General features: G+C 37.1%; 1 protein-coding gene across 1 annotated transcript; it reads left to right on the top strand.

Moving 5' to 3' along the window:
• The first annotated feature begins 14,037 nt into the window (after positions 1-14,037).
• On the top strand, positions 14,038-16,442 carry KCNF1 (potassium voltage-gated channel modifier subfamily F member 1). The gene has a single exon (XM_072407532.1). It carries the CDS (start codon positions 14,675-14,677, stop codon positions 16,121-16,123), a length of 1,449 nt encoding a protein of 482 aa, XP_072263633.1. The 5' UTR covers positions 14,038-14,674; the 3' UTR covers positions 16,124-16,442.
• Positions 16,443-16,448: the final 6 nt, after the last annotated feature.

The raw sequence follows: 16,448 nt of genomic DNA, 5'->3' as shown, positions 1-16,448 counted from the left end.
TAATTTTAAAGGTCATTAATTGGTGACAGTTAGGGAGAAAAAAAAGCAATTAAGGCCAAGCCATGTGAGTTTCCATGTACAAGCTTATGATGGAATTGATAAAGTTGGGGCCGTTAGAATGTTCTACAGATAAAACCATCAGTAAAGTTCCTCAGTATTCAGGGGTCTGAAAATCCATCCTCTCCATTGCTGTTCCCAAAAGAATTTTAGGTGTGGAAAGCAAATGTTTTCTTCTTGATAATGGAGGACTGGGCACTGGATATGGTGTGAAGAGGCTGCATATGTGTAGCTACATCAGAAGAAGGCAAAAGATCTCATTATTTCTAGGCCATGAGAAGGTGTTAAACAGAATTGAACTCCTAGAGGAGGATATGTGATGCCCTCTGAATTGTATTGTGAGATCCAGGGACTAGTAAATGCCTGCAGGATGGCTTGAATGTCAAATACTCCCACTCACTGCATGATGCAGGATGGTTAAAACACTTGCAGCCCCAGAAACACTTGATGTTATGGGAGCTCATAAGATTTGTGTGTGTTTCCATATTCACTTTATTTATTGGCCTCTGGACACATCATTGAATTGAAAATTACATGTTTTTAGTAACAAATAAATCCTGACTCTCTTCTTTACAATCTATTATGAATGCTGCAACCAGACTTATCTATCCTTCCCACTACTCCTTATCTGCTGCCTGTCCTTAGAATCAATATCAAGCTCCGGTGCTTCACCTTCCTTGCCACCATTGCTTTGCCACTTACCTTTCTGACTAGAAAAAAAAAACCCTTAGCTGCTTTTTTCGCTCCTCCAATGACTTCCTCACTCATAACCTCATCACACGCTCCAAGACTTTTCTAGAGCTGCCCCGACTCTCTGGAATGGTCTTCCTCGTTCTTTTCAGCTTGCTCCTACTTTGGGCTCATTTAAAGAAGCACTCAAAACCCATTATTTCAAACTTGCCTACCCATCCTCTTCTGTCTCCTAAACCCTCACTGTTTAGCCTCCATTCCAATCCCCTCTCCTATTGTGTGCTATTTCCCCACCTCTTAGATCGTAAGCTCTTCAGGGCAGGGTCCTCTTGTCCTCCTGTGTCACTGTCTGTATCTGTCTGTCATTTGCAACCCCTATTTAATAAACAGCGCTGTGTAATATGTTGGTGCTATATAAACATGGTTTAGTTACAATAATATTAATGTATGCAAAGTAATCATCTATCTTTTTTTGCAGCTTTATATTTCTATAGAATAATGGTGCAATTGTTCCTCTCCTACAATAAATATTGTTAAAAAATAAAAAAAATAAGATGTTCATGCATACATACGTGTAAAATTACCCTGGCACCCATGAAACCAAGTGTACTCTGCTATGAAAATCACAAGCACCTACTTTAATCCTCTCACTTGTTACAGTCAATGTTCCCCATAGGGTTTGTAAGTCAACATACAGAAACCTTTAATTGTCTATTTCCAAAATATTCTGCTTGGTTAGCCCTTTTAAAATTTCTAGACTTTGGTAAAAACATCTCAGGACTAGAAATAATTCAACAAAGCAAAAACTATTCTAACCTGTTTGGAGGTCAATGTACAACTGTCCATTGGAAGAAATACATGTATTGGAATGTCAAGAGAGAAAGCTTCTGCACTGACCAATATACATATCTGTCAAAATATTTTCTACTTTTAATAAGGTATTGTATATATTGACTATTAACCATTGTACCATCTATACAGAAACATCAGATGAGATGGCATATAATAAAATGAAGAACTAAAATATAAGATAAACTCTTTCCTGTGATCATGTTTGGAAAAACGTTGTGCTATATATGCCAAATGCTGTGTCTGATGGAGCTGTGATATAATGCATCTGTTCTGTTATGTTTAAATATGTGTTGGTGGTTCCCTCACAATCTGTACTTGTTTATTTTTGAATTTCCTACTTGGTGTTTATGTTCTTCAGCCTCCTCTCTTCCCACCAACATACTTCTCTGAACACCGACAACGTCTGCACAGTGACACATTTTTCAGATGTCCCGTGTGCTATCAAACTTCAAACAATACCATAAATTATATATTTCTCAAAGAAATTGGGCATATTATCATTGATACAGTGGAAGAACTGTTGCAGGTGCAGGGTGGAGGTTCATTAAAGCCCCAGAGACTAAATGACTCCAAGACAAATGCTTGGGTCCTGTAAGGGTCACTCTAATTTGAGTATTACAATATGTATAGTGGTCCACAATAAAGGATGAAATTGACTAAAGGGTAATGGGCTTTAAAAGGTAAAATGACTGGCAATGAGATAGGAGTCTTATGGATCAAATCACATGGCGGAATATGATTTCAATAGCAAAACAACAGAATTGATATAATATATTCATTAAAAAAAATTAGAATTACAGTAATTACCCAATAAACTACAATGTTTTAACACACCTAAAATTTTTCTTTGGCTCAACCCTTTCCCCACACATGCATAAACATTCAAACATTACCCATCTAACCCTTCTCTATCAAGTTCTCAAATGTTTTACAAGCGGGTAAGGGCTGAATCGTTCTTCTACACTGAAGAGCGGGAGGTTCTTTCTATGAATGGCCATTTCCACCCTGATGATACAGTTGTTTTCTGTTGGTTTTCCATTGGCACAGAAGAATCCGGCATCTTGGGATGATATTATGAAGAGGGCAGAAACAAGACCACTTGCCAGTGAATGGATGGACACAGTGGTGGATCTCCAGTCCTCAGTTATAGAAGGGTCAACTCAAAGAGTCATGGGATGGTGTATTTTTTATTGTGAATCGGCAGACAGGATTAGGGGTAACGGGATTGTGGGGGTAGAGAAGTACACTTTGCCTTTTTTCAACTTGAGCTACCAGAGGACCTTGTCCTGTCACTGGTAAGATCAAATAATAATACAGAAAACCAGATGTATCGTTGAACATTAAGAACTTGTGAGAAGTCAAAGTTTTATCTACCTTGAAGGCTTTAATCCAATCAATGATACATTATGTAGAGAGACAAAACAAGGTATTGCAGCATAGACTACAGCCAGAAAAGATTCCAATAAAAAGTAAGGAGCCTTGTGAAATCTGGTCGCAGTGATTTACACTGAACACAGATTTAGGTCCATTGAGTAGCCTAATCACAGCATAGCTGTAGTGTTTGATTGGGATTATCAGGTCACATATGGGTTTTCCCTAAATTGTTTCCTATATCATATAGAATACAACACTTTTTAATATTCAAAACTCAAAAAAAGGTGCTTTCCTTCTGTATATTGGGACCTGGTCAGCACTGCAATAGTAACATTGCTCTTCATAAAAAGCTTGACAAAGGCAAATCCATTAGTGAAGCAGATGAAATGATCATTAATGATGATAGGAGGACAGGCACCTTGAAAACTAATGACTGGAACATTAAACTAGCCTTGGAATATTCAAACTATTTAATCATTAAGTCAGAGTTTTAAATCAAGTTTTTTTCATTCAAGCAATGAAAGCTTAGAAAAAAACAAGCATGATTTAGGTGTTCATTAGTCAATGAAGTAGTGATTCTAAACCACAGTCAAAGATATTCACAAGTTGAAAACAAGACATGTGGCCCACTCTTTTTTTCTAAGTCTAAACTGATTAAGAGGATATTTTATTATACCTACACACAAAGCATACCCGTTCTTTCATTCTTTGTGAAGCTAAATAGGAATTGCAGCTATTAGGTGTATATTCAATGCTTTCAGTAAGGCTTTGAAGACAGTAGAATATAATAAATGCTGCAGGTTATGGAGCTGCATGGACTTCACATTTATTTGGACACACTGGCTAAAAAAAATCTATATCTTATTCTATCCATTCACTACACAGTCCAATTCCAATAAAGTATCTTGGAGCTTCAGATTTGCTCACTACAGCAATCCTAATCCTGGGGCTATTTGGTGGAATAGGCAACACACAATAAATAGTTTTATGATATTTAAAAACTAGACGTGGTCATGCTCTGTACAGACATCACACATTTCTCTTTAATACAATTTAATACAATAAATAATTTTCTAAGCTTTAGAGCCGCCATTTTTAGCCAGTGATCATTCAGAGGTTTCTAGCAGTTCCTTAAATTGTTGCCATTTGGCCTCCAATCTGATGGTGCCTGCATAATTCTGAAGCTAAACTTATATAGTTGCATAGTAAGTCAGGTTGAAAAAAGTCCATCAATTTCAACCACTAGGGAATTACACATATCTTAATATAAAAACCCTATGGTCGTAGTTGGTCCAGAGGAAGGAAAAAAAAACCCCGGGTACAATTTGCTCCAACAGGGGAAAAAATTCCTTCCTGTTTCCATGAGGCAATTGGATGTTCCCTGGATCAATGGTCTATGTTATCTTTACTTTAACACTTTAATACCCAGTTATATTCTGTGCTTTTAGAAAAGCATCCAGCTTTTTTTTTAAGCAATCTATAGCAGTTGCTGAAACTACTTCCTGAGGGAGCCGATTGCACATTTTCACAGACCTTACAGTGAAGAATCCCTTCCTTATCCGGAGCTTAAACTTCTTTTCCTCCAGACGCAATCATTTGTAATGATCTCACAGTGAATAATTGGGAAGAGTCACTTGGTAGAATAAGTGGCGGGGTCAAACTAGCCCACAGGAAGACCAGAAATAAAACCCACTTATATGCCCCAAAAAGTATGTTTTTTGTGCTCTCTGAGGGAGCCCCTAGTTTCAAATGCCTTACAAAAAATACCAAATGCCAGGAAAGATATGAGTTCTGGTGGGCCATTCTTCTCACTACCTCTGGATAGCCCCAGGCCCCAAGTTCAACCTTGGACAGTGGCATGATACCATTCCTTGGGGTACATTCTGACCGCCACTGTAAATGGACATTTTTATTGATCACCAATACCTATACCAAGAGACATTTTTTACCATTACCTCCAATTATTTGGGTTTGTTGAATCCTTAAAATTATTTCAGGTGTTCCTGAGGCATTCCAATTTTGAGAAAGGCAATCTGAGAGGTTACTATACTACTACTGAATATGTAATGTGGCACTGGTAGAACTTTATTCAGTTTTACTTTTTTGATGCAATAATTACACAGGAAGAGTGTGTAGTTTATTATGTTCTCATTATCTCCCAAAGTATTTATACATTAATCCAATATGCAATTATTATAGGTCAAATAAGCTTTTCAATAATAATTAAAAATATTTTACATGAAATGTATTGTTTATAATTATTTTATATTTAGTTTGGTATATAAAGATCCAATATGTAATTATTATTAGTTAAAAACCTTTCATATAGTAATTAAAAATAATTAAATTGAAATGTATTGTTTATATATATATATATATATATAGTTACTGTATATATGGAGAATTTTAAGTTCAGATTATCTTCAAAATGAATTTATACATTCATCCAATATGCAAATAACAATTACACAAAACAATTAAATTTAATATATATATATATATATATGTATGTATTTCACAATGTCATAATGATTATGTACAGTGTTAACAAAGCTCAATTCTATTTTTTTACATAGTTCTATACACTTGCCATATTGGACTTCATCATATGTATTTCAATTTTTAGTACCATGGTAATGAGCACTTAGTAGTGCATGCCAACTGACACTAGATTTATTACAATCTGTAAAAAGAAAATCCCAGAAATAGGTTACTCATAGCCACATCTCTCTAGGAATGAGAATTTTTTTAAAAATAATATATTATAATTATAATAAGATAAAAATGTTTTTAAGCTGTCATTGTCTATGTATCTTTAAAGAAGCAGCACTGGACCTTATCAATTTAAAGGGCAATAACGAGGAAAAAGCATTTTTTTACCAACACAAAAACCTAATTTGTTAACTAGGAGCTCACAAATACATATAAAAAGTACTTAAAACAATAAAAAGTGTGTAAAAAATGTAAAATGAGACTATAGAAAAGGCTATAAACGCAGAATATGTAAAAGTAATAGACACCCAATTTGCATTTTCTATATTGACATGATCCCTCTGTCAAATACATACTGCCTATTTGGTACAAAAAAGTCGGAGCCTCTTAGGTTTATTAACATTTGGCCTAGGATAGAACCCAAAGCTCCAGATTGTCTGTGTTTATATGTTCTCAGATGGGAAATCTGGCCCTGGCTGGAATACTAAATACATAGGCTGTACATTGGAACGCTTGGGATTGTTGAATTTTGCACAGTAGAACAACCATAGAGCATGGATCTGGCAGAAGCTTGGACAGACTTGAAGGATAGTAATACAAAATTATTGGTATCTATAAAGCCTAAAATTGAACAAACTAACATTCTACTTTCTCAGGCTGATAAGTTATTACAAAAAGTTTATAAAAGCGAAGTTTTATGGACTAAATGTGCTTGCACCCTGCATTATATCCATTTTCGCTCATCTCTTAATCCAACCAGAGGAAAGGTCAATCATTATAACTTGCATACCTTGCATTACTTTGGAAACCATAGGCCTGATTTATGAAAGATCTCCAAGGCTGGAGAGGATACACTTTCATCAGTGATGTTGGGTGATCCAGCAAACCTGGAATGAATCTGGTCCGGGATTCAAAACATTTGCTAACAAATGACTTTGAAGAAATCCATGGCAGGTTTGCTGGATCACCCAGCTTCACTGATGAAAGTGTATCCTCTCCAGCATTGGAGAGCTTTCATAAATCAGGTCCAATGAGTTTACATGAAGAGGGGCAGGTCTTGTAGTCACTGTAGATGGTGAGTAATTGAAGGACCTCAGTCTTTTAACATGGAACTAAAAGGTACAAGAAGTCCTGTCTGCGTGGGTAAGTGCATAGCTACACCCAAACACAGCTACATAATGGATTATGATTTTTCATACTCAGAAGCACTACTATTTATCTCTATCAGCATGATTGCCTTTAGGAATTTTGCCTCGTTTGATTTTAAGTTTAGTTCGGCTTTACTGACAAGCCTACAAGGCAGAATTTCAAGGACAGAGATACATAACCTCTGTGTGTGAAGTACTATTTGTGTCACTGTAAAGTGAAGTTGTATGGTGTAATTATCTCATTAAAGAGTTATTTTAAGTGATGCTATATATTTCAAGACTGCATATGTCAAGCTGCAGCAGCAAACGCATAGTAAACACATTTTCTGCACACCCACGGTTCTTTTTCTATATAACCCATGCATAGTTTACCAACAGATTTCAAAAATATGGGGGTCAGTGATTATGGCCCCCTTTAGACTCTTGCAGTCTATTGACAGACATATTAACATGTAGTTATATTCTTGTTAACCTTGCAAAGAACAAAATACCATTTGGTGTATTACATTGCAGTTACACCTTACAACACGTTTTACGACAATATCCCCCATAAAACATGCAGTTAGGTTTATTGGCTTTGCCTCAAATATTGTCCTTAGACTATAATAATGACATATGGCTAGGGTAGCGACATTAGATTGTGAGCTCCTTTGACATGACTATGGACTTTGTGCTGCATAATATGTAGGCACTATATAAATACTGCCTAATAATATTACCCTACATACAAAGCTTTAAAAGAACTCTTAAACTAAAGGGAAAGAAAATGAAAACAATGATTCTGATGATGCCCTTAATAAACAGTTAGAATTATTTTTTTCATTAAAAAAGGTGAGACTTGTTCTTATTTTCTATTCTGCAGTTACTAAGTATTACTATGTAAAATGTTTAAACTATATTTCAGTTATCAATATTAATATTTCAATGACAAACACATAGGGCCTTATTTATTAAAGCTCTCTAAAACTGGAGAGGATACACTTTCATCAGTGAAGCTGGGTGATCCAGCAATAATGGAATCATTTCTTTAACCCCCCTAGCGGTAAACCTGAGTCTGACTCGGGGTCGATTTTACTTGCAAAAAGCGGTAATCCCAAGTCAGACTCTGGGTACCTAAAAGCAGGATAAAAACCCACTTACCTTGTTCCATCGCTGTCCTCCAGCGTCCTGCTGGTCCCCGCAGGTCCCGGGCACACGTCTGCCTCCTCCGATCTCCAGCTGCAAAGTGGCTGCATGCGTTGGTGCAGCTAGGACTTGGCGGTGGTAAATTTGAATCATTTTGTATCGGATTCCATAAAAAATAGCTGTATTGAGTCCAATACAAAGAAATATTCATATATTATTTATAAACATAATTATATATGCTACTATAGAGTTACCTTACATGTTTAAATATTTTTTTTATTTTTTTTTAACAGATTTTTGTAATTTTTTTTTTAAAGTTTTCTATTAAATTTATTAAACATCAATGAGTTATGCCTAAGAATTACAGCCTACAATGAAGAATACCTCCCTAGTGGTCTAATTCCATCCAAATTTCCATGCAAAAAGCAGTACAATTTTTTGCATGGAAATTTGGATGGAATTAGACCACTAGGGAGGTTAAAGTAATTTGCTATTTGCTAGCAAATGTTTTGAATCCTGGACCTGATGCATTCCAGGTTTGCTGGATTACCCAGCTTTACTGGTGAAAGTGTATCCTCTCCAGCCTTAGGGGGCCTTAAAAAATCAGGCCCATTGTTTCAATGGCTTCTGTCATCTTGAATAACTATCTGTAGAGCTGACTTGCGGCTAAAAATTGCCAAAACCACCAATGTCCAGATAACCATCCTACATCAACTGCAAAACTGTAATTTATATAAGTGGTTTCTATATTTTTAGTCTGTTCAAAGCACCATGATCCTACGTGATACACAGTGGATTTACTTGGATATTATTTGGTGTAATGCCTGGTTTAAAAAAAAGTCCTTTAAAGGGAATTTGCGAGGACTGGAATATGATAGCAGATATTGCTTTGTAGCAAAAATGCAAGTTTCTGGTATGTTATCCTAATCCTTGCTTTACAACTAATTAGGTCACTGATCGGGGGCAAGGATCCACCCAATGGAGTGAGGCCATAGAACCTGTATGTTATTGGTCAGTGGCTTGTTATACAGTGAGGCCATCATATAGAATTCCCTGGTTTGTTGCAGACAATAGTAAATATCACATTCATAAAACCTTTCTTGCCTATATATACCAATGTGATGGCTCTCTCCATTTTCTACACAACAGTATAAATACCATCATTAGTTTTCTCTATATTTGTGTGGTACCTCCTGTACGGATGCCTTGCATATGATTTGCTGTCTGTTGCTCCTAAGAATGGCTAATCTGTCACAGCGATGTTTTCTAGCTCACTAGTCTGCAGGATTAATAGCCTAGGACCAACATTCAGTGCTCTCGCACATACAGATTAGCTCTTCCTAACACTTTTATAGGAATCTCCTTGAGTTCTGAGTATCTTCGGCTCTCAGCAGTAAGTCCATATGCCTTGTGGTCTCCCAAGAATTCTGCTTTACAATCCAGAATCTGATTTCTTTTGGATCAATAAAACATAAGCTTGTCATAAACAAGTCAGCCTGTCATAAACTCAGGCAAAGCAGGTATATGATTAAACTGGAAGGTAGAATGTGCCTGAAAAACACACACTGAGCAGTAGATATTTTATTATTGTTATTGCTGCGGATGACATAACAGCATAAATACCAACTACAAACTATGACAATGGAGGAAAAGAGGACCCTGCCCAATCAAGTTGGTGGAGCTTTGTATACACTAGGTATTAGACGTTTACTAGCAAGTCTAACAGAGCAAGGAAGAGAATTCCAGGCACAAAAAAGGCAGCACTGGAAAAGTCCTGGAGTCATGCTTGGGATGAGGTTATGAGTAAGGAAGTCATTAGTAGGTCATTGGATGAGCAGAGAAGGTGGATAGGGGCTAAATATATGGAAAGATAATTAAATGTGATATATGGACTCTCTAGATCTCCTGAAAAAGGGGACTAGAGTTCCGCGAAACACGTCGAGAATACCACATTATGTTGGGTTCCCCCCACAAAAGTATGTTGCAATAATTAAGGTGAGAGATCATGAAAGTGTGTACCAGGGGATATCCCTTTCCATTTTCTAAAACCAAAAAAGAACATTTCTGGCTAGAGTTGTGTTCTAAGTAACCCATCTTTAATAACTTACCCTATCCAGGGATAGGAGCAGGTGTGAAAAAAAGATAAAGAGCCATTAAAAGCATAGATATCCTGGCCCTAAAAACAATTGATCTATTTCTGAGAAAATCATCCTATTATTAGTATTATTAATATCTCAAAATGAAAACCAGTAAAAAAATCATTGCAGCCAACTAAAATTTTCACTAAATGTAGTACAAAAAAGAGGAAATTAGCGTTTTGACTAAGGACATGGAAAGAGCAAAGCATTTCAATTGCAAATACAGAATGTTGCAAATCTCACTCCACAGAGATCACAGTACTTTTCTTGACAATGCTGTCATGATTTTCTATCTAAAACACAGAAACCATCTTTGTTCAGGCATTATATACAGTCAACATCTAATTAATTGCGTGGGATGGCTCAGAGATGACATAATAATGTAAATCCTCGTATCTGGTAGTTATTAATGTTATTATTATTATTAATATTAATAATAATAATAATAATAATAATAAACAGGATTTATATAGCGCCAACATATTACACAGTGCTGTACATTAAATAGGGATTGCAAATGACAGACAGATACAGACAGTGACACAGGACGAGGAGAGGACCCTGCCCCGAAGACCTTACAATCTAGGACACCAATCACCACCTCGCTGCATTACAAACTCTCACTTTGAAAAAAAGTTTTAGGGGGTTTATTTCAAAAAAGTGCAAGATGGGCAAACAGTATGGCCTGACAGGGGAATATAATTTTGGGGTGTATCACTAGAGGGATCAGCAGCAGGAAGGAGGAGATCCCAATTCCACCTATAAAGATCTACAGATTAGATTATTGTGTCAAGTTCCGGAGACCTCACTTACAAATATATTGTTAAAATAAAATTAATTTAAAGAAAAGCAACAAAATAGGGTAAAAGCTCTGAGGGATAGTACATTTTAGGAGAAACTGCAGGAACCTAATATGTACAGTCATGTGAAAAGAAGAAAAAGCAGGAACATGATTGAAATCTATGAATATGGTTTAGAAGAGCAATTTTTTAATATGAAGCTAAGGTCAAAAAAACCTAATATGACCTTAAAGCGAAAATTTCAAAATAACCCATGAAATTATTAATTCACAGCTGAAAATGTAAATGTATGTGGAATCTAGGCAAGGACGCGCTGTGTTTTATTTTTGCAGGTTAGCTCATAACTGTGCCAGAATTTTGTGGTGTTTGTTCTGTGAAATGCCCCTCCACTAGAAGCTAGATATGAATTGCTCAGAGCAGGTTTTAAATGATAAAAAGAGGACCACTGAGAGATGATATCATTTCCTATATATTGAAGCATGTAGGGGATGTATTTGTGCAGACTTTAAATGTTAGTAAAAGCTTGGCTTTAACCCTAATATACTTCAAAGTTAGTGAGGCTGAAACAATAAATTTAAACATGGTTGGGGTAACCATAGGACTCTTTTTAGACAAAACCTTTTACAAATATCAACGATTATAGATAAACTCTATCACTTGCTTCAGTCTTGCACAGTTGTTTCTTCAATGTTAAAAGTGCATACTCTGATATCAGTGCACACTGTGAGCTTCTGAGACTTAGGCCTCCTCAGTTTCTGGCTAAAGGTAGATTTAGCCTGTTCGGCTATCTGATGGAGTGTGATGATGTAACTTCTGCATAGGAGCACAGGACTTTTGTCATGGCAGCTGCAGGGGAACCCAGGGTGCACCGGGTATCCTGGCATCTTACACTAAGCTGTGCATGTGTAGTTCAGTGATTTTTTACATATTAGGATGGTAGATTCCAAATATTGAAAGTAGGTAGGTTGTGAATTTAAACTGGGGATTACTGTGAGGATATATGCCAGGGACAAGTGAAAATTAGGGAGAGTATAGGTGAAAAAAGAATGCTATGGATGCAGAAGACTCAGGTGCATAACAACCCATCAGGATTCTATGCGCTCTGTTTATAAAGCAGTGAATCTGGCCATTCTCCAAAACACTCAGTACACTAAACATTGAATAATGTTTTAGTAATTGTAAGAAACAAAAAACACATCAAGAATTCCATAAAAAATCTTATTGTCTGATATTTTCTCCAGATTGCACTTCTCTATTTCTGCTGCTTCTTTTCTCACTTATTTATTCCCCCATCTGCTTCCCACTTCAAAAATGTTTCCTCTCTTCTCTTTACTTTATTTCTATAATTTTACCATAGTTTTACGATAGTCTAGATTTATCACCTGGTTTCGCCAGATCCTCAGCTTTATATACCATTTCCTCTTTCTGTCTGTAGGTGTTGATAGGTGAGAGAAGACAGATTGATCCAACCATTTTAATCCACCCCCACCTTCCCCATACTAATGTCTATAGGGAGCAGTGCAGACCCCACAAAAGATTTTCTGAGCTTATTATCCCAAAGATATGAAATGACAATCACCTGATCTGTCCACCTTTAACTAAACCAGGTTCTGATTTGGTAACCTGTTGACTATGTACATTTTGATTCACCTTGAGTTCAGTTGATGAAATCATTTGATCCCTTCTTTGCTGTCAGAGAATACTTAATATTTTGTTTTTCACCATCTGACATCATGTTTAAACTTTATAAGTTAGTAATAAAAGTACAAAATGTGTCAAGGTTCTGACATGCTCCTTTGAATTACCTGTGCTGGAATATGAATAAAGCACTTACTGAGTTTGGCATACTGCTGACAAGTCCTTGTTTGTGAGCAAATCATTTCTACCCAATTGAATTCCCTGGTAAATTAAAAAGTTGCAAGCCAATGTCTTTAGCACAATATTAGCTAATATAATAGTTTTGGCTGGACTGAACTTTCTACAATGTGATCGTCATCTAGTGGATTCTCTTCATCCATGCACCAGATCTGTCTATTCCTCTCTAATGAACTAAATTTTTTTCTTTCCCAACAGACTCTTCTTTGAAAGTCTCTCTCACCTTCAAGAAGAATGTACTTCCTAAATTTACATAGAACTGCCATACTGTTTCAAATATAGCTTTAGAGTTTTCCCCTCCCTCATTTTTTCTTCTCTCTTTTTTCTTCTATTCTCCTTTCTCTTCTCATCACTTTTTTCTTCTCTTTTTTTTTTCTCCTATTCTCTATTTTTTCTTCTCTTTTTTTTGTTCCCTTCTCTACTTCACTTATCTATTTGTTTTTTTCTTTTCTTCTCTTCTTTTCTCTTTGTTCTTCTTCACTCTTCTTCTCTCTTTTTTTATTCTCTTCTCCTTATTTTCTGTCTCATTTATTCTTTTTTTCTCGTTTTTCTTCTCATGTTCCCTATTTTTCAACAACTTTTTTTTTTCTTCTGTTCTCTCCTTTTTGTTCTTTTCTCTACCTCACTTAACTCTTTTTTTTTCTTTTCTTTCTTTTTTCTTCTCATCTTCCCTATTTTTTCAACTCTGCCCCTTTCTCTTCTCCTCTCTCTTTTTTTTCTTCTGTTCTCTCTTTTTTGTTTTTTTCTCTTCCTCACCTAACTCTTTTTTTTTCTTCTCATCTTCCCTATTTTTTCAACTCTGCCCCTTTGTCTTCTCTTCTCCTCTCTCTTTTTTTCTTCTGTTCTCTTTTTTTTTGTTCTTTTCTCTTCCTCACTTAACTTCTTTTTCTTCTCTTTTCTTCTTCACTTACTTTTTTCTTCTCTTCTTTTCTTTTTTTCTTCTGTTCTCTTTTCTTCTCCTCTGTTTTCTTCTAGTCTCTTTCCTGTATTCTGTTTTTCTCTCTTATCTTATCTCTCTGCTTTTCTCTTGTTCTTTCTTTTCCATTCCTTTCTATTCTGTTTCCCAATGTTACCCTCCTACTTAAAGAATACAGAATAAAACAGTATGACATTGACATTACTATAACAAAGTCTATTTTAAATTGTTATTCTCTCTACTTCTCCTCCCTCCCTCCAAGCCTCCACCATAACCCTGCCTCTAATTCTGTGCCTACAGCTGATCTGTCTGCATACCTAATGCAAGTTGGATTTCAGTTAAAGATAACCCTCTGCCACTTGTCACATGCAGTCCTGTGTGTGGTCCTTGCTGCAGATCTGTCCCCTTGGTCCCCCCCAGGAGGGGGAAGCCTTATTAAAGGTCTGTGACGTCAGCCTGGGATTCCTATTATGCTCAGATACAGCCCTGGAAAAGCCAGCGCAACTTTCCCCTCTGCACATTGTCAATAGAGCTTCACATGAGATTCTGCAAGGATCCTCATCCACTGTGCTCAAGCTGCTGCAGACCGCTGCTTTTTCTCAATGGATTGTTATATTCTCCAGGGAGCACCATGTTGATGGATAACTGCATCTGTCAATGAAATCCTATTTGCTCCATTCCTTGCTTGGGGGAGAAGAAAGCTGGGACAACACTTGTAGCAGCAGCTCGTGTCTATGGATTCAATGAAGAGGAGATCAATCCTTGGGAATAAGGAGCTCCTAATAAATGAACATTATATGTAAGGTTTCATTGATATTCCCAATGCTTCTGTTTGATTGAGTGCAAGGAATCATTAATGTGGCATGAAGTGTAGAGATTATTGAGAGATGTGACCAATATTTTCCTATACAGAGTGCTTGGGGCTCAGAAGAAGAAAAGATTACATTCTACTAACTTCTTGGATTGCTGATTTTAATTCAAGCCAACATGAACAGTGGGTCCAGCTTTGAAGAACTGAACAGGAATGGATCAGACTGCAGTGAGGAGGTAGAGATCATAGTCAATGTTGGGGGCATCAGGCAAATCCTCTATGGGGACATTCTAAATAGGTACCCAGAAACCAGACTGGCAGAGCTGGTCAACTGCTTAGCTGGGGGTTATGATGCCATCTTCTCTCTCTGTGATGACTATGACCCTGGGAAGAAGGAATTTTACTTTGACAGAGACCCTGATGCCTTTAAATGTATAATGGAGGTGTATTACTATGGAGAGGTCCACATGAAGAAGGGGATATGTCCAATTTGTTTTCAGAATGAGATGGAGTTTTGGAAAGTGGACTTGTCTTTTTTGGATGAGTGTTGTAAAAGCCACCTAAGTGAGAAGAAAGAAGAATTGGAGGAGATAGCTAGGAGGGTGCAAACCATCCTGGATGACCTGGGTGTTGATACCACTGAGAGCCGTTGGAAAAGGTTTCAGAAATATGTCTGGAAGTTCATGGAGAAACCAGAATCCTCCTTTCCTGCCAGGGTCACAGCTGTGCTCTCTTTCCTTTTCATCTTGACTTCATCAGTGGTGATGTGTGTGGGGACCATTCCTGAACTGCAGGTAGAGGATGCAGAAGGGAACCATGTAGAGCACCCTGTACTGGATAACATAGAGACAGCATGCATTGGCTGGTTTACCCTGGAATATCTTCTAAGACTTTTGTCTTCTCCCAATAAGTTACACTTTACTTTTTCTTTCATGAATATCATTGATGTGTTGGCCATTCTCCCATTCTATGTCAGCCTTATCCTCACTCACCTAGGGGCTCGTATGATGGAACTGACTAATGTCCAGCAAGCTGTCCAAGCCCTCAGGATCATGAGGATTGCCAGGATTTTTAAACTGGCCCGCCATTCCTCTGGACTGCAGACCCTAACTTATGCCCTCAAGAGTAGTTTCAAGGAGTTGGGTCTCCTCTTGATGTACCTTGCAGTAGGGATTTTTGTTTTTTCAGCCCTGGGGTACACCATGGAACAGAGCCACCCCGATACCTTGTTTAAAAGCATCCCTCAGTCTTTCTGGTGGGCTATTATCACCATGACCACAGTAGGCTATGGTGACATTTACCCTAAAACCACTCTAGGCAAATTAAATGCAGCCACAAGTTTTCTTTGTGGAGTGATTGCGATTGCCCTCCCAATTCACCCCATTATCAACAATTTTGTCAAGTATTACAACAAACAGAGGGTTTTAGAGACTGCTACCAAGCATGAACTAGAGCTAATGGAACTTCACTCTGGAGGTCGTGACCTCAGAAGGTTCAGACGTGACACTGGAGGTTCTGAAGACATGTATATGTGGAGTCACCTGAAAGCTTCCCATAGTGACACTTTCATCCCAGCCTTATCAAAGGAGAAGCATCATAGAACCAGACTTCAGAGCTGCAAGTAAAATCTCAGATACTACTTAGCACTGCCAGCACCCCATAGTGCTCAGTAACTAGAGTACATTGCCGCAACATCTGCACCTACCTAGTAACAGTAGGTTGCTTTTAAAGACATCTATTTATTTATCTCATGTATGTTGCTATCAAGATAGAACATATGGTTCTGTGCTGTAAAATAGACTCTTGGACATCTCCTATGTGCCAGTCACGTGGTATGTACAAAACCTGTCTGTGGTATAAACTTAAAACATTTGGCAAAAAGCCAACAATTATGAGCCTCAAAATATTTCATACAGAACTTTATTGGTGCCATATTTTAATGTTTACATA

Source organism: Pyxicephalus adspersus, chromosome 4 (assembly GCF_032062135.1).
Source record: "Pyxicephalus adspersus chromosome 4, UCB_Pads_2.0, whole genome shotgun sequence".
Classification (NCBI taxonomy): Eukaryota; Metazoa; Chordata; class Amphibia; order Anura; family Pyxicephalidae; genus Pyxicephalus; species Pyxicephalus adspersus.
Note: the sequence above shows the minus strand (reverse complement) of the source record. Positions and strands in the feature narration are given on the sequence as shown.